Here is an 18,680-nt window from a genome sequence, read left to right on the forward strand (position 1 = left end):
TCCTCCTTCAAGGCTCCGCTTGCATGCTCTCTCCTAGGCAAAGCCTTCCCTAGTCTCTCTCTCCTTACTCCACCTCCTCCTCTAATAGTCCTGTATGTACCCTTTGGCTCCCCCATTCAAATTTGAAATCCTTAAAGGGGGGATTCTTTTCTGCTTGGCTTTGGTTTCCCCAAGGCCAGCACAGTGTCTGACACATAATAGGTGCTTAATGAATGCTGGTCTGTAGCTCAGTCTCAGAAGAGTAAAAAAAATGCATCTTCCTTCCCTCTGCAGGGGTGGAGGACTGTGGGTGTGTAATAGCACATTTGCTGTTGTCACATACAGCTGGTATGATGATGCTTTTTTATCTCTTTCTTTTTTTAATCCTTGTCACAAAGGATAGCTCACTCTGTAGGAGAGTAAGGAAAGACATCTTTGGGAATGAAAGTGATGATAGTAGAAATACAGATAAGGTGTATAACTTCATTGGTATAAGGAGTTCTCCAGTGAAGTCAGTTGCCACCTTCTCTACAACTTGTGGTCTTAAGTGTTGCCTCTGAGGGGTTAAATAGTTCACCCTGGGGTGCAGAGCAGAAAGGTGTCAAAGGTGAGACTTGAATCCAGGACTTCCTGGCTTCAAGGTCAGCTCTTCACCCATTACACTAAGCTGCCTCTTATCTATACAAACAAGTGCAGTGGATCGAACTGGATTGCACTGGATTTGCCCAAGGTCACAAAACTAAAATATTTGCTGAACTTAATTGAATTCTAAGCAGAGGAGAAACATGGTATAGTGGAAATAAAATCAGACTACAATCAGCAGAAAGCCAGGATGGAACCTCCTCTTGACCCTCACTAGCTATGTGACTGTGGACATGTCATTTCCGCCTCTCTGAGACTACTTCTTCATCTGGAAAATGGGGACAGTCATGCCTTTGTTCCCTATTTTGCAAGGTTGTTATGAGAATCCATTAAGACTATGCATGCCAAAGCCCTTTGCAGAGATCCCAGGGATATAGAAATGTCAGTTCTTATGACTACAGCACATGCCAGAGGGTGTTTGTTAGAAGGGCTGAATAGTCTGTCATGAATAGGAGCTCTGGAGTTCAGACTCTGGCAGGGGAATACCACTGGCAAGGATCCATGGAATGATCTCGAAATGGATGGTTGGACTCTCCTGAGTTCAGTGTATACCAGGATGAGGCTGACAATCCATCCAATCACTAAAGCCCTCTTTCCGGGTCATTCCATCACTCTCCCCCCACCACCTAGAACTCCCACGGAGTGAAAGCAATTCAAGGAGGAGGAGAACTCTTTCTCTGCTGCTTCCCTGACATATGTTTATCTAAATTAATCATACCTATAGGGGGTCTGCCTTTCCTGGTTGGGATGTAGGGGGAAAGTGTTGATATGGCTGCCTGGCAGCTGTGTTTCCCTCCAGATTGGAGGGACCAGGCTTGGCAGGAAGAAGAGAAACGCAGGTTTCAAGGTTTCTGAGATGGGCTTACCACAAAGGGAAGCTGGCCAAACCAGAGGAACTAATTACCAGCACATAATAAAGTGCTAAATTAGAGGATATGGGCAATTACAGGAATTGGGAGGGACTTAAATTACTCTTGTGGCAGAGGGGTTTGTGCCATGAAGGCTTGAAAGACAGCCTGCTCTGAAATGGGAAGAACCTCGGCCTAGGCATCAGGTTAGGGTCCTGCTATCGAATGCCATGACTTTTAAAATCTAAGAGTGCTATAGAAATACCAGTTATTACTGTTATTGACTGAGACCCAGATGAAGTATAGGGAAAGGGGCATTGGATGTGGGAGTCAGAAGGCATGGGTTCAAATCTTGACCTTGCTACTATCTGTCTGATTTTAGGTAAGTCATGTCTATTCTCTGTCCCTCAGGTTCCTTGAGGAGCTTGGAGTAGATCTTTCCTACTATTCCTTCTATTAATTATATAGTCATCTACATGTGTCACGTGTACTGGCCCATGGAGCTGGGAAAACCTTATCTCACTAAGGGGTCATATCTCTAGTCTCACACTGAAATTGAATCCAGATCTCAGGGTACTTGGCTTCTAAAAAGATGGGGGGCAGTTTCCTTTTTCTGGTTACCTCTGGATCACTTTGCAGCCCTGGGGAAAATTAATTAAAGAAAGCCTATGCAAACCTAGTCTAAGATCTTCACCCCACCCTACCCCCAAAAAGGGGGGAGAATCAGAAAAGTACTCAATATATGAGGTAGATTGGACATAGGACAGCTATGGATTTCCTTTACTAGAAAAGAAAGATGCGAAATACAGGACTCCTGAGCATGTATTGATAAGGACTGAAGAGGTGATATGGGAACCAATACCCCTTGTTGTACTCTTCTAGGAGGTTGAGATTTTAACCATGGAACACTTAGTAGGACTGTTGAATAGGTATTTCACCTTTACCCTGGCCCGGCATTGTCTGGACAATTGGTTCAAGGTCCAAGTATCTTGGCAAGCCAGGCCAGGGTCTGACTTCATACTCCTGTCATTGGCCATTTCCTCCAAGAAAAATTAAAGAAGCTATAGGAGCAATACCCACAGAGAAGCCAACTGAGGGAATCCATGCAGCCCTGACCTCTGAGACTGATGAAGATGGTTCTTAGTCAGAAAACATCTGTATTAGAAGTGCTGGTTGGTCATGTATGGAAAAAAACCCAAGGGGCAAGGGGAAGAGAACAAACATTTATTAAGCCTAGGCTATGTGCCAAGCACTCTGCTAAGTGGTTTACAAATATCCTCTCATCTGATCTTCACAACAACTCTGAGAGGGAGGAAAGAAATACAAGGCAGGAGAGGAAGGTGTGATCTCAAGATCTTGACTCCTTCAGGTTCACCTGGATGAGGGAGTGCCCTAGCTGCCTTCTGTGAGAAGCCATCAAAGCAGGGGGATGGGGGAGAGTGACAAAGAGATAATGCCACATGCCAAACCATACAGAGAGAGGAAAAAGAAAGAGATGACAGATGTTGCTTCTCCCTTCAAATACAGTCCTGAGAAGGGAGTTAGATTTAGTGGCCAGTCCTCTTCTGTGTAGCATAGGCACAGGCAGATGGGGACCAAAGGACCAGTAAGAAGATTTTTTCATTATTGCGAAGGGGGAAAACCTTCGATATCTTTTTCCGTGACCTGGGAGCTCTGAATTTTGGTTATGCTATTCCTGGGAGGTTTCATTTTGAGATCTGTTTCAGGAGGTGACATTGCCCTCTGGTTCTAACATCTTTGAACAGTTTCCTTTTATTATTTCTTGATATATGATATCTAGGCTCTTTCTGTGTGTGCGTGCATATTTGTGAATTTCAAGAAATCCAGTGGATTCTTAATTAATAACGACAATAATGAGACAATATTTATATAGCACTTACTGTGTGCCAGGCAGTGTACTAAGTGCTTTATGATTGTTATCACTTTCAATCCTCGCAATAACCTCGAGAGATAAGTGCTATTATGATCCCCATTTTACATAGGGGGAAACAGAGGCAAACAGAAGCTAAGTGACTTGCTCAGGGTCACACAGCTAATACATATCTGAGTCTAGATTTGCAGGTCTTCCTGACTCCAGGCCCAGTTAGGAGCTATACTGAGATTTCTCTAAGAAATATTTCACATTTTCTTCTATTTTTTTATTCTTTCGACTTCATAAAATTATTTTTGCTGCTTGCTGGAGTCATTAGCTTCAATTTGACCAATTCTAATAGTCAAGGAGTTATTTTCTTCAGTACAGTTTTAGACCTCTTTTCCAAAAGTATTAATTTTCTTTTCATTCCTTTCTTCCCTAACTCTCTCTTCATTTTCCATTTTTCTTCTACTTCTCTCATTTGGTTTAAAATTGCTTTCTTAGCTCTTTTTTAAATGTTTGCTTTAACTCTTCTAGGAATTCTTGCTGGCCTTGTGTCCAAGCTGTATTCTTTCTTTGCTGATAGATGTTTTTGAGTCATTCTCTTCTTTTGTGTTTGTGTCTTGAGTTTCCATGTTACCAGAGTAGCTCTTTATGGTCAGGGTTCTTTTTTTATTTGCTCATTCTTCCAGCTGACTTCTTAACTTTGGACTTTATGTTATTGCTGGACTCTGTGCACATCTGAAGGGAATATTTGGCCTGAGATGCTATCCTTTTATGTTGTATTGCTTTCACAGCTCAGTCTGGGGACTTGCAAGGTTTTAGTGCGCCCAGAGTAGTGTAATCCAGGATAAGGTCTGTTCAATGCCCTCCTGGTCTGAGCTCTGCAAATTCCTGATCCAAGTTTGGGTCTGTGAGTTTCAGCAGACCACTGCTGAGCTCAGTCACTATCAGCCCACTGGGAGGCTCGGCAGGTTAAAAGCACCTGACCTACTAGGGCACCTTTGGTCTGGGAGTCTGGCCCTGTTTATTCCACTGCAGGCTTCCAGGCTGGGCTATTGGCTAGAACTGAGCCACAGAATCAGTCACATAGCCATATTTTCAGAACTATAATGTTCCTTGCTCTATGTACAGCTACGGCTGATGCTATTGACTGGTACTCTTAGCCCTGGGTCTATGACTTGGAACTTGGTAGTAGGTGACAGAGCTTCTGGCTGGCACCCATTCCTGTACCCGGAACTAGTTCAGAGATCCCCTGACATTTCTTTTTGCCCTGATGCCTCCTGCCCCATCTTTAAGTCCTTGGGCATTGGAATGGTCCATGTTCCATGTGCTCGTTGCCAGACCCCCTTCCCATGTGCACAGATTTCCCTCCCTTTTGCCCTAAGCCTGAAAAAATTACTCACTTTGACATTTTTCTTGGTTTTCATGATGAGAATTCAGTCTAATGTATTTTTTAAGTTGTTATGGAAAAAAGGATAATGTGGAGCTAGTTTCAACTAATTCTTCTTATTTGCCACTTTAACTCCTCTTCCTCATTCAAGACTTTCCATGCTTGTATCACTTGATATATCCCGGGGAGTTCAGCTTAGCTTCATGCATGCTCCATGGGATCTCCTCTGATGTACCCTCTCCCCAGTTAAATATTTATAGGTCCTCACAAAATCACTGGGATGCATGTGGCACATTTGTCTATATCTCCAGTTCTGGAATGTTCTCTGTGGAGGTTCAGATTTTGTCCTTTTGAGTCTTTATTCAAGAGTTCCAACTGGTTCTCAATGGCCTACTAGATATATAAAGAGTTTCAGTAGTAATCCAATCAGCATAGTTCTTATATGACCCCATGATGAGCAATCTTTCATGAGGACCCAGTTTTACCATAGGTGATAGGCCTGGAGAGTTCCATCATTCCTAAATGCAAAGTTATGCATGTTCAACAAAAGATATTTCACAAAGTGTAACCACAGTTTATCCTTTACCTAGTTGTTAAGAGTCTGTCCCAACCCAAGGAAGTAGAGGAAAAAAGAAAATCTAAAATTAACAATTGAAATAAGACAGACTAAAAACAAGTAAAAATAGAGAAAAGGGGACAAAATTACCTTCACTTTTCTAAAGTTAAATCTAGCATCATGCATGTGTAAGGATACTCTTGAGTCTTTCCTGTCTGATCACTAGATGCTGAGAACAGACAATTCCCAAACTCTGCAAATTCAACTCTGAATTTGCTCAAGGTGTCCTTGATCTTTGTTTGGTTCTCTCCAAACATGGACGAAGGACCTGGAGTTAATTGGAAGTTATACCCTGAGCCTCAGGTGAGAAATCAAACCATCTTGGTTTAAAATTCTGTCCCTGTGGTACATATAGAAAGTCATGCATTTCCCAACTGAATGCCTCATCAATGCATCAGGGAGTCTCTATGTAGGTCTGGGAACACCAAACTAAAGCCCAACTCACTCAACAGTAAAATAAGCAGGCTTAATTAAAAAGAAAGAACAAGAAATTCCAATGAGGTAGAACATGTGTGAAGCTCCCCCAAAGAGATTAAGTACTCAGGGTTGATTGGAATCAGCTCCTTATATCCCAGATGAGTTCTCCAGGTAAAACAACAATGAAGTTTGCTGGCCCAGGTGAGCTGACAACATCTCCACCCACTGTGAGGCCCAAATTCTGAGCTCAAGTCAATCATTCAATCAATAAACATGTATTAAGTACCCACTATATGGCAAGCACTGTGCTGAGAGCTAGGGATACACAATAGTCAAAAAACAGTCCGTGGCCTCAAGAAGCTTACAATCTAATGGGGGAGGGTAACATGCAAACAAATGAACACTAGAGTTAAAAGGAGTTGAGGTAGAAGGGCGGATTTTAGTTGGAACTTAAAGGAAGCCAGGGAGGTAAGTAGTTGGAGCAGAGGAGGGAAAGTGTTCCAGGCATGGAGAGCATGTAGAGAAGGTGCCCAGAGCTGAGAGGTGGAGTGCCTTGTTTGTGGAACAGCCAGGAGGTTAGTGTCACTGGATTAAAGAGTCCACGTTGGGAAGTAAGATATAAGAGGACTACAAATGTAGGTGGTGGGTTAGGATATGAAGGGCTTTAAATACCAAACAGAGAATTTTGTGTTTGTTCCTGGAGGTAATAGGGAGCCACTGGGGTTTAGTAGGGGGTTGACATGATTCGGACCTATGCTTTAGGAAAATTACTTTAGTGGCTGAATGGAGGATGGACTGGGGTGGGGAGAGACTTGAAGCAGGCAGACCCTTCCCCCCACCCCCAGCATCTATTGCAGTAGCCCATGTGTGAAGCGATGGGGATTAGCACCAGGGTGGAAGCAGTATCAGAGAAGAGAAGGGAATGTATTTGAGAGATGTTGCAGAGGTGAAATCAATGGGCCTTGGCAACAGATTGGATATGGGGAGGGCCTGAATGATAGTGAGAAGTGGAGGATGACTCTTAGATTGAGAGCCTGAGGGACTGGGAGAATGGAGACATCCTCTACAATAATAGGGAAGGTAGGAGGGAGGGAGGTTTTATGAGGAAAGATAATGAGTTCTATATTTGATACTGTGTTTAAGATGTCTACTAGACATCTAGTTCAAGATGTCTGAAAGGCAGTTGAAGATGTGAGATTGAAGGTCAGCAGAGAGTTTGGAGCAGGAAAGATAGATTTGAGAATCAGGAAGCGCAGTCTGAGGTTGAGTCCTTGGAGAAGCTGCACTCTAAACACAGGGATTAAGTTATACAGAAGGATTAAGAAAGCTTCCTTCCCTCCTGCTCTTCTTCCTTTCTTCCTTCCTCCTGCCTTTCCTTTCCTCTCCTTCCTCCCACCTTCCTTCTCTCTTTCCCTCTCTTGCTTCCTTCTTTCCTTCCTTCCCTGCCTCCCTTTCCTGAATCTCTTATGACTTCCTTTCCAGGTACAATGCTAGGGACTGGAGAGAAAAGGAAAATGTACTCTCTGCCCTCTGGGACCCAACATTCTGTTGGGCAAAAAACAACAGGTACAAGGCAAAGTGAATACAATATACATCATACATATTAAGCAATAAAAAATTATCTCAGTTGAGGGTGAGAGTGGTTCAAGCAGGAAAGGTCTCCATTAGGAGGTGGCACCTGAGCTGAGCCTTACGTAGGTAGCCTGGGCTCCCTGCTTTCCAGAGATGCTTTGAGGATCAAATAAGACAATGCATGGAGAGTTTTGTAAATCCTGTGTAGCTTGTAAATCCTGTGTAGCTTCTATGCCTTCTAGGGGTTCTAATCCCAACTTCCCACTGGCACTGGTAAGGGAGATTAGCTCTAGGGTTCTGGGTGTAAGGCCACTTTTCTAGTGCTCTCAGCTCAAGTCCCCATTCCAACGTGTTCTTCCTAATATAAATCTGTAGTTATAGCAAATACTGCCCTGGGAACATTGACCTGACCCAGGGATTAGCGCTCCAGGATCACTTAACCAGTTAACATCGACTAGCTTTGACAAAGGGATATTTACTGAAAAAGCATAACAAGAGCCAAAATACAAAAACCACATTCTATACCCACCCCCAAATGGAAAGCATACTATCCTCTCTGCCACGTTAGTCCCTGAAGAGAGTTGACCCAAACTTAAAAGAGTTGCTAGAAAGCATTTGCCCCACCATGTTTATTGCCAAAACAAAATGGCTCCAGTTCCCAGATTGTCTTGTCTGCAAGACCAGTAACTAATGGGCTGGTCCAGTGGGGGGAAGTGCACCCATTGCTCAGCCCTCCAAAATTAAAAGAACCATCCTTACACTTTATGGCCAAGAATGAGGAAAGAGAATTAGTTAACTCCACTGATGGTTTTTTTATGCGCTCTCAGTTTTAGCTCAGCAGCCAACCAAAAAGTCTGTTCTCAGCATCTAGTGATCAGACAGGAAAGACTCAAGAGTATCCTTACACATGCATGATCTGATGTAGAGACTGTGTCCCTTCACTGCCTGTGCCCATGTCATCACTAACCTCCTGAAGCAGGCTCACCAAATATCCACATAGGTTCCATGTGCATGCTCCCAGGGCCCTCATTGGCCAGTCCCCCAATGCATGCTAAATGTCATCGGTGATTTATTGGGGTTCTGTTACTTACTACTTTTGTGAGTAAGTCATTTCTATTCTCTAGGCCTCAGCTACCTTGTCTGTAAAATGAGGGGTTGGTCTAAATGGCCACAGAGAGCCTTTCAGTACTACCATTCTATGATTATCCCTACATATGGCTAAGAGAAAGTTGACTTAAAAGGCAGAAAAAGTTTACTTGTGTCCTGGAAATTCAGAAGTGCTTTTTTCTGGAACCACCAAATTGATAATGATGAGTCAGCCTGCCTCGTCAAGAAATCTCATTTGTCTAATGAGATTCTTTTTACTTCTTCCCCTAAATGACCATAATCACATGTGCAGATTAAGTGTCTGGGGAAGGAGATGACAGTACCTTTTCCAGACCTGGCCCAGTATGTTCTCAGCCTATTAGCACTGCTGTAATCACCCACCCACAGATAAGGCGCCCCTGTGCCACCCATTTCCGAGCTGTTATTGTGAAATCATTATCAGATTTTTATATCTATGGTGCTCATCAAATTGTTGACAATTGTCATATCCACTGAACATCTGTGAGCCCATTTCAGGCCACAAATAGCCCAATTCCCAAACTCTGCAAATTCAACTCTGAATTTGCTCAAGGTGTCCTTGATCTTTGTTTCATGGAGAAAGCAAAGCAGCCCTTCAGCATAGTGGAGGACTTATGAGAGGATATATACAAGAGTCCCATGCAACAGGCAGGCAGGAATGGATTGCAGTCTGATTGCAGAAGGTGATACTATCAATCAATTAATAAGTATTAAGTACTTATTGGGGATAGAAAGGAAGAAGTAAAACAGTCTTTGACTTCAGTGAGATTTCATTGTAGTGGTCGGATGCCACCTGTAAGCATATAGACAGAAATAGACAGACAGATAAACAGATGGATGGAGAGACAGAAAGACAGACAGAGAGATAGATAGATAGACAGACAGACAGATGGATGGACGGACGGATGGATGGATGGATGGATGGATGATGGATAAATAGACGGATGAAAATAATAGATAAATAGATAGATCCATAGACAGAAAGACAGACATACAGACAGACAGATAGAGAGACAGATGGATAGATAGACAGACAGATGGATGGATGGATGATGGATAAATAGATGGATAGATGGATAGATAGGTAGATAGATAGATAGATAAATGGATGGAGAGAGACAGAGACAAAGTATTTATTGAGTGTTTAGTCTTTGTTGTTAGGCGCTGGGCTAACTGCTAGAGATACAAAGACAAAAAAAGACAGTCCCTACCCTTAAAGAGCATATATTCTAATGAGGGAAGGTAATACATAAAGGGGAACAAGAAAAGGGGAGATTAATGAACTAAGGCAAAGCTACTGGCAAGGCAGTAGAGAATTTCAAAGCATGAAAAGTGGAACTGAAGCATGTCCTGGGCGCCTCAAGAAATGTATAGTTAAAACCAAGGGCTCAAATATCAGAAGAGAAAGAGGAGAGAATGGAGGCATCTCCCAGGTGAGAAGGCTGCTGGGGGGGTGGGGTAGAAGAAATTTAAAGTAGATTTAAATGAATAACATAAATAACTAAGGAATGGATGAGCCCTAGCAACTGGGTAGGAAGTGCCACAGGTAGTAAAGGTCAGAGGTGGGATTTGAACCCAGATCTCTGAGGGCACAACATTTCTTTTTCTACCACATCATGCTGCCTCTCAAATCTCTAAAGAAATGGGATGCTGTTATTAATTATGCTCCAGACTATATTAGATGGTTTAAATGAACATTTTTTTCTTTCAAGTAGAATCATAATATTCAGTTCTAGGTCACTGTAGAGAAAACGAGAAAAATTTCTTCCCTCCTATTTTTACATTTAACCTCACCATAAAGCTCACTATTTAAGGGGCAAAAATATGCCTATTCTCCAGGGACCACTCTGAAGAAAGAATCAAATGATGAATATTTATTGAGAATCTACCATCTATACAAGGAGGTTGTGGCTGTGGTTGTGTGGTTTGTCCTTCATTCTCAGAAGAGGACCATGACTTCAGAGAGATGATGACATGATTTGCAGTTGACTTGGATTTGAGTGAGGGAACGCTGTGCAAGGTCACCAGCCTTGCTTTCTCCTTCAGAGCTATCTGGTTTCAGCGGCCAGATATCCATCAGGATGACTGGAGATGGCACAGGGTGCAATGGGAGACCTTGGCCCTTTTAAGATAAGGTCTTTTCAGGTTCTCACTTTGAGTGAGGTATTGCCCATTCCGTGAATATGCCTCTTTAAGAAGTGAGTCTAGAGATAGCCAGTTTAATAAAAAAAAAAAAATCAAACTGGGAGGGGAAGACCCTCAGGGTTGCTGGCCAAAAGAGAAAGTTACTATTTACGTTCACTCTGAGCCAGGAGGGCCCAAAAAATAATCATTAAGTGGTGCTTAGGCAGGGACCTATTGTTGTCTAGTTGGTGAGATCCAGAGTGAATTGGGTTGAAGGCTTGGTCTGTGAGAAAGAAATCCAGCCAGTAAACTCCAAGTTAACTAGGTAACTTTTGGCCATCAAAAATTTATCTTCCTTTAGGCAAAACACCCTCAGGTAAGAGGAAGGGAGGAGAGGGGAGTGGGGAAGAGAAGGGAGGGGAAGGGAAGAGAAAAGAGGGGAAGGGAGGAGAAGAGGGGAGAGGAGGGACTGGAGGAGAAGGGAAGGAGAGGGGAGGAGAGGGGAAGGGAGGGGGAAAGAGGAGAGGGCAGGGGAGGAAAAGGGAGGGGAGGAGAGGAGCAAACCTTTATAGATTAATGAGATTAAGAACCAAAATGTAAATGGGTCAAAGATATTAATAGATAGTTTTCAAAGTAAAAAATCCCAGTTATCAAGTCACATAAAAATGCTCTAAATCACTACTAAGTAGAGAAATGTAAATTAAAACAAATTAGAAGTTCCACCTTACAGTTCTCAATCAGTTAATAAACAGACTGACAGAAGATGGCAAAAGAAGAAAATAAGAAAAGTTGTAGGGATTCTGGGATCTCACCTACTCCCAAGCAGTGTTTTAATAAACCTTATTTTGGACTGAAAGAAGGCTTGAGTGATTGAATTCTTTCAAGGCAGACCCATGCCCTTTTCTTTGCATTTAAGGGCTCCCAGCACACAGACTGCAACATCCCAAATTGCTTTCTGGAATGCCTGGGCCAATTCACAACTTCATCAGCAGTGCGCTAGAGCCCCTATTCCCCCAGGATATAAGGAGGACACTGTACTTGGAGTTAGCTGAGACCAAGATTCCAATCCCACCTTTGACATTCTTACTCAATTAGATTCAAGGAACACTTATTAAGCACTCATTGTGTACAAAGCATTATTCTAGCATAGAAAGACTGTTTTAGGGCCATCACATTTATATAACCATGACAAGAATTTGGAACAAAGCATTAAGATGGAGGATAGCCCAGTCTTTTACTTTATTTCCTCGCTTCCTACTACCTGTTCAACTAATGGATACTCTAAGAATTAGGATGGGTAGCAAAAATGTTTTGGCAGATGGTTGAAAGGGAAGCCACTAAAATTATTTTGAAGGTGGTACTAAAAGAAAAATAGGACTATATATAAATTATTGAAAAAAAACCACCTTTTTTAACAATAAATCAGATGGTGGCTTGGGACAAGGATGTGAGTTCTCCTAGCAAGTCATCAAATTAAAAAGCCAAATTGGATGGAATTTTCCTCCCATGCAGCCCTTATTTCCCACACTGCCCCGCGCTCCTTCCTTCTTTCTCTCTCTCTCTCGCTTCGGCCTCTTCCGGTCGGTGGAGCGCCTGTTAGCGCAGGCTGCGGTGTAAAAATGGCTAAGTCTAAGAACCATACCACTCACAACCAATCAAGAAAATGGCACAGAAATGGCATCAAGAAGCCTAGGTCACAGAGATACGAGTCTCTGAAAGGGGTTGACCCCAAGTTTCTGAGAAACATGCGCTTTGCCAAGAAACACAACAAGAAGGGGCTGAAGAAGATGCAGGCCAACAATGCCAAAGCGATCAAGGCCAGAGCAGAGGCCATCAAGGCCCTGAGCGCCAAGGCCTCCAAGGCCAAGCTCCTCAGGCCCAAGATCCCCAAGGCCAGTGCCCAGCGTGCTGGCCACAAGTTGGCCAGCAAGCATCCAGGCCCTAGGGTCGGCATCAAACGTCCAGGCTCCAGGATCACAAAGCCTGACTCTAAGATTGCCAGAACCACTGACCCCAACGCCACCAAGTCTGCCGCCAAGGTCAGTAAGTCTGATCCCAAGACTACCAAATCTGGCCCCAAGGCCAAATCTGATGCTAAGGCCTCCAAGTCTGGTCCCAAGGTAGCCAAGTCTGATTCTAAGACCCTGAAGCCCAGTGATTCCAAGGCTGCTAAGCCTACTGACTCCAAGGCCGCCGAGTCCAAACCCAAAGATGCTGGGGCTAAAGCTGCTAGTCCCAGGCCTTCAAAGTAGATGCTTCAGGACAGAAGGACTTATTTAAACCCTAAACCACCAATTTTTCCTAGCCAGGGTATGATTATTCACTATTTTGTACAAATAAAGGAAATGGTGAATCATAAAAAAAAAAGCCAAATTGACTCTTAACCAAGGTATACTCTCCAGCTTTTGACCCTCAAGTAAATCAAGTGACTCATAGCCATAAGTATGACTAAAGAGTCATAGTTTAGACTATGACTTCTTAGCAAGGGGAGGCTTTCTGATCACTGCACCCTATCAGACAGTAGCTGAAATGGTCATTAGGTGCACTACAGAGTTGAGCCCAGGAGCTAATAGCAAAAATAAGCTTGGTAGTTATGAAGACAGAAGAGTGCCATCTAGTAGCAACTTCTTTACACAATAAGGGACCTATTCCTGGCAGAGACTGCATGCACGCCATCATCATATGCAGGGGATGCTGGCAAACATTTAACAATGACTCTCCAGGACAAAGAAATGTTGGCATGACACACTTTTAAATTTAGTCTGCAGCATTTCCATTTTCTCCATTACTTTTTTAAGCCTAGACCATCAACCAAAGAATAAATCAAGGCTTGATTTGTAACATTTCCTAGTTTCTAAGGTATACATGCTCACACTGAAAATTTAATGATCAGCTCTTGAGCTGGCTCCAGTATACCCTAACAATATGTCTGGCAGAACCAACATGCCTGGTAGAGACTGTATACCTCTTGAGACCCGGGGGGAGAACGAGCCCCCTGACATCTTCAGAAGAACATTGGCAGCCCTGAAGCATTAAAGATATGAGTTGCCCTTCTAGGTGTATGACTTAAATGTATATGTTCCCTACTTTTCTGTACCCCCATGCTTGTACTCTAGCCATACTTTTTCCCTATGTGCCCCTCCACAAGTATGTCCTGGCCATACTTATTCCTTACTAATTTCCCTCCTTGTGTATTTTTTAGGTCTGCCCACTCTTCCACTTGATGGCATCCATATTGGTGGGAAAGTGGGTCTGCGGGTTACAGGAGGATAGTCTATTGCTATGTTCCTTACTATTCCATTTCATTAAATGGCTTCAAATTAATTGTTCTGGCTGACAGAAGTAAACACATTTGTGGTTTTTTTTTGTTTTTTTTAGTGGATGTGGCCTCAAAGAGTATCTTGAAACTGGGCAAGCTTTTCTAAAAATATCTTATGAGAGGAAGAAGGGATGCCATAGATACTGCAAAAAAATTGGAAATGCAAGGTATTTACGTTATGTTGGGGAGACGCAACATGTCTATAGATAAGCAAATACATGGTCGTTTGAATTGGGGGAGACCATGAAAAATTGGGGGAAATAGAAAAGACTGCATGAAGAGAGGTGGGACCTGAGCTATATACATTGAAGGAAATGGGATTCGAAGTTATGGAGGCAAAGAGGGAGAGCATTCCAGGCATGGGGGAGGGCTTGCACAGGGAAACCCTAGGTATCTTTCTTTAGAAGCTCTCCCAAATCTAATTTGGGAAATACGCATCTCTGCTGCTAACTGACCCATATTTGAACCAGCAGGCACTCCTCCACACAGGAACCAACTTCCATTGAATAATGAATGTGCTTATGATTTCATTATGTATTAATTTATTATTATTAGTCTATTTATGGAGATGCAACAGCTGTTTGATTGGGAACATTTATGCAGCCGATAAATTGCAACCTACATTAAGGAGTGTCTTGGCTACATTCTCATTATTTATGTGAATCTATTTGTGGCTCTGCTAAGTGTGGTGTAGTAGAAACAGCCCTGGGCTGAAAGCCAGAACTAGGTTCTGGTTCATATTCTGCTAGGAACTTACTGTGTGACTGGGGGAAAGTCACCTGCCCGACTGCCCACTGAGGGAGCCAAGGGCCACAGGGGAAAAAGGATGGACCTGGAGTCAGGAAGACCTGAGTAAGAATCCTGCCTATGTGACCCTGGACAGGACACTTAATCTCTGTTTGCCTCAGTTTCCTCCACCTTAAAATTGGAATAATAATAACACCTCCTTCCCAGGGACTTTGTGAAGATTAAATTTGGTAACGTCAGTAAAGTACCTAGTGTAGTGCCTGGCATATACTAGATTCTATATAGATGCTTATTCTTTTCTGTTCCTACTCTGTGCTTCCTCTGTTCATTGGTTGAAAGGGAAAGCTGGCCTTCATGTGCCTCCACAGGCCATTGAAATAATTGTTCCCATTCACATCCAGAAAAAGAAATATGGAATCTGAATGCAGATTGAAACAGACTATTTTCCTTTTTTGTTTTGTTTTGTTTTATATTTTTCTTTCTTGGGGTTCCTCCCATTCATTCTAATTCTTCTATACAACATGACTAATGTGCAAATGTTTAATAGAAATATATATGTAGAGCCTCTACCAGATTGCAGGCCATCTTGGGGAGGGGGAGGGGAGGGAGGAGGAGAAAATTTAAAATTTATGGAAGTGAAGGTTGAAAACTAAAAATAAATAAATTAACTTATTAACAAAAAAAGAAATACTCATCTCCTCCTGTCCCTACCAGCAACATTTGTGGGGGTGGGGTGGGGGTGGGTTAGGTTTTCTGTGTGGGGCTGACTTGAAATACAGCATGAAACCAACTTGGATTATACTGTGTGTGGAACACTTTGCAGACTTTAAAGGGCTATATTGAATTCATCAAGCTTTCGGTGAATGACTGCTACATCTCAAGATAAGCAGCCTGGGGCAGTGGATAGAGAACTGGATTTGAATCCAAGAAGACCTAGGTCCACATACTGCTTTTGGCATATGCTTACTGTGTCTCTCTAGGTAAGTCACTTACCCTCTTGATGCTTCAGACAATGGATTATAGAGAAGGTGTACTCTGTATTGGCACTGCAGTGGATGGAATGCTGGCCTTGGAGTCAGGATGATCTGAGTTCAAATCTAGCCTCATTAGCTGTGTGACCCTGGGCAAGTCACATCACCTCTGCCTCAGTTTCTTCATCTGTAAAATAGGGATAATAATAGCTCCCACCTCCCAGGGTTTTTGTGAGAGTCAAATGAGATAATATTTGTAAAGCACTTTGCAAACTTTAAAATGCATGTTATTATTATCATTATATATATACATATATATAAACATGTTATATTATCATTATAGTTAAAGTATAGCATTCACATGGGGGAATTCCTTCTAACAATGAAATCACTTATCTTATCTCTATCCCTACTATATTTGAGATACTGTGCTGGGTACTAGGGATAGAAAAGTAAAAATGGAATCATGTCTGCCCTCAAGAAGCAGACCTTCTTTTTTTGGGGGGTAGTGTCTATACAAAGTATATTCAAGACATTTTTAAATAAATACATTATCATGTTCAGAAGGGGGTCTCTAAAAACTGGGGGCATCAGAAAAGGCTTCCTCTGGGTCCTCTCCATTCCACTTAAAACTTACCCTTCTTGTGTCTCTCAGGTCCCTGCTTTCTGCCAGAGGAGAGCTGTCCCAACCTAACTTGTTCCCTTCCCTCTCTGAATCAGTTTTTTCTCACTTTGCTTTCCCAATAATGTCAAGGTAAGTTGCTATTGTGATTGCGATTCATTTTCATTTTGACAGGATATGTGATTTCATTGGTTCAGGAAACTCCTCATGGACAGCTCCAGCTCCCAATGTAGGAGCAGAACATGCTCTGACCCTTATTATCTTAGAGTGCCTCCTGGGGGGGCCAAAGAGTTAGAATGACTTGCCCAGGGTCACACGGAGAGGGGGAAAGAGGAGACAAAGAGTTTGACCTCAAGCGTAAGGGAATTCAGGCACCATGGTGGGGCACAGTGGAAACTCTGAACTTCAGGGAGTCCAGCCACAGATCATAGACATCCAGAGGGTAGGAGAAAAGGAGAGGTAGAAGTAGGAGGAAAATATTTCCTGAAGACTGGCAAGGCATTCTCTAATGGCATCATTAGGAAAAGCATGACATCATAGATTCAGAGTTTGAAAGGCCTCTCAATTTATGGATAAAACTGAAGCCCAGAGAACCATAAGGTCTTAGAACCAGAGCTGGAATTTAGCTTAGATCATCTGGCCTATCCCCCTTTATTTTACAGGGAAGGAAACCAAGGCCTATGAGAGGAAGTAACTTGCTGTGTTGGTAACCAAAAATGGGCTCCTTAGCACTTAGTCAACAAGTGTCCTTGACTAGTTTGGCTTTTTCCCCTGAACTGAATGCTGTTTGTATGTTGGACTGGAGTAAGCTTGTCAGCCCCTTCACCTTGCTTCCCTTGCTTAAGCTGACGGAAAGAACCTGTGCTTTCCTGGTCAACCCCTTTACCTTGCTTATGCTGATTGAAAGAACCTGTGCTTTCCGCAGCGTACCTTACACCCCCGCAGAAGCCGGATGGTTAAAAACAGCTTCCGTTGGCGCCAGAGGCTGCTACAGCTACAGCTGAAGCTGAAGCAGGAGCTGCCAGTAGCAGAGCTGACCTACGGGAGGAAGCTGAACAAGGACTTGAGGCCAGTGGGTAATCTTTTTACCATAGAGGGGGAAGCATGATTTTGCTTTACACCATCATGCTTCTCTGTAGCCTACTGGTTACTCTTGTGAGGTGTACTTATTGGGCCTGGAATATGTCAAAATGGGGATGCTGGTTTGTGGATCTGTTACTGTGGAGCCTAAATATATGCTTTGATTCTTCTGCCTCCTACTTTGAGAGTTTCTTATATCCAGCGGTTCTGAACCTTTCAGACATATATATGATCCTCTTTGAAATTATAAACTCTGCCCTCCTAATACACTTGCCCACAGGCACACGGGTATCACAGAGTTGGAGAGCTGGAAAGGACCTCAGTGGCCATCTTGTCCAAGCCATTCCCAAAAGGAATTCTTACTATAACATGCTTAACGAATGGTCATCCAGAGCCTACTTGGAAACCTCCAATGAGGGAGGGAGCTCATCACCCCTAGAGGCAACCCGTTACAATGTTGGACAGCTCTATTAGGTAGAGATGTGGTAATTATCAGAAAGGTCTAAATCTAGGTATCCTGACTCTAAAATCCATCATGCCATCACTAATAAACATTTATTAAATATCTACTATGTACAGAGATTTTAGCTGGGTTCTGGGAGATACACAAAGTTTAGATTAGAAACTTGTCCACTCATTCACTGGTCCTGTGTATTCAGGAGCTCAGTCTAGTAAAGCGATAAGCTCCAAATGCAGACAATTTAATTCGATTTCAACTCAACTCAAACATTTATTAAGCACCTACCATGTGCCAGGCATTGTGCTAAGCCATGGGGATACAAGAAGAGGCAAAAGACAATCCCTGCCCTCAAAGAGCTTACAATCTAATGGCAGAGATAATATGCAATCAACTTTATACAGAGCAAGTTCTATACAGAGTGGCAAGTGCATTGGAAATCTACAAACCACAATGCTATGTGGGATCCTGAGGGGTGGGGTAAGGCAATCAGTGCATAAGGGACAGCTCACTGGAGAAAGTGGTATTTGAAGTGGACTTCAAGGTCCAGTGACAAGTCAACAGAAGAAAATGGGGAAGGAGCCCTATCTGTCACACAAAATGGTGTGAGCAAAAGTGGAGGAAACAAGACTCATGATACTGGTTTGGGAAGAATGGATGTGATCTAGTCTAACTGGGACATGGAATAGGCGAAGGGGGAAAAGGATATGGTGCCCAGCCTAGAAGGTCCCAAAGGACCCCATGCACCTTAGTCTACTAACTCCTAATAACTTTGACCTATGATTTGGACAGGATTGAACCTAGTGTTTGAGTTGCTTACAGTGTATGAGTGAACTCCTTGAGATTAGGGACTTTCTTTGTATCCTAAGCTCTTAGGCACATAAGCCTGGCACAT

At 42.9% G+C, this 18,680-nt stretch overlaps 1 protein-coding gene across 1 annotated transcript; it reads left to right on the plus strand.

The window, feature by feature from the left end:
• The first annotated feature begins 12,164 nt into the window (after window positions 1-12,164).
• On the plus strand, window positions 12,165-12,841 carry LOC118834088 (60S ribosomal protein L29-like). The gene has a single exon (XM_036741532.1). It carries the CDS (start codon window positions 12,209-12,211, stop codon window positions 12,839-12,841), a length of 633 nt encoding a protein of 210 aa, XP_036597427.1. The 5' UTR covers window positions 12,165-12,208.
• The last annotated feature ends 5,839 nt before the right edge of the window (window positions 12,842-18,680 follow it).

Source organism: Trichosurus vulpecula, chromosome 1 (genome assembly GCF_011100635.1).
Source record: "Trichosurus vulpecula isolate mTriVul1 chromosome 1, mTriVul1.pri, whole genome shotgun sequence".
In the NCBI taxonomy this organism is placed as follows: Eukaryota; Metazoa; Chordata; class Mammalia; order Diprotodontia; family Phalangeridae; genus Trichosurus; species Trichosurus vulpecula.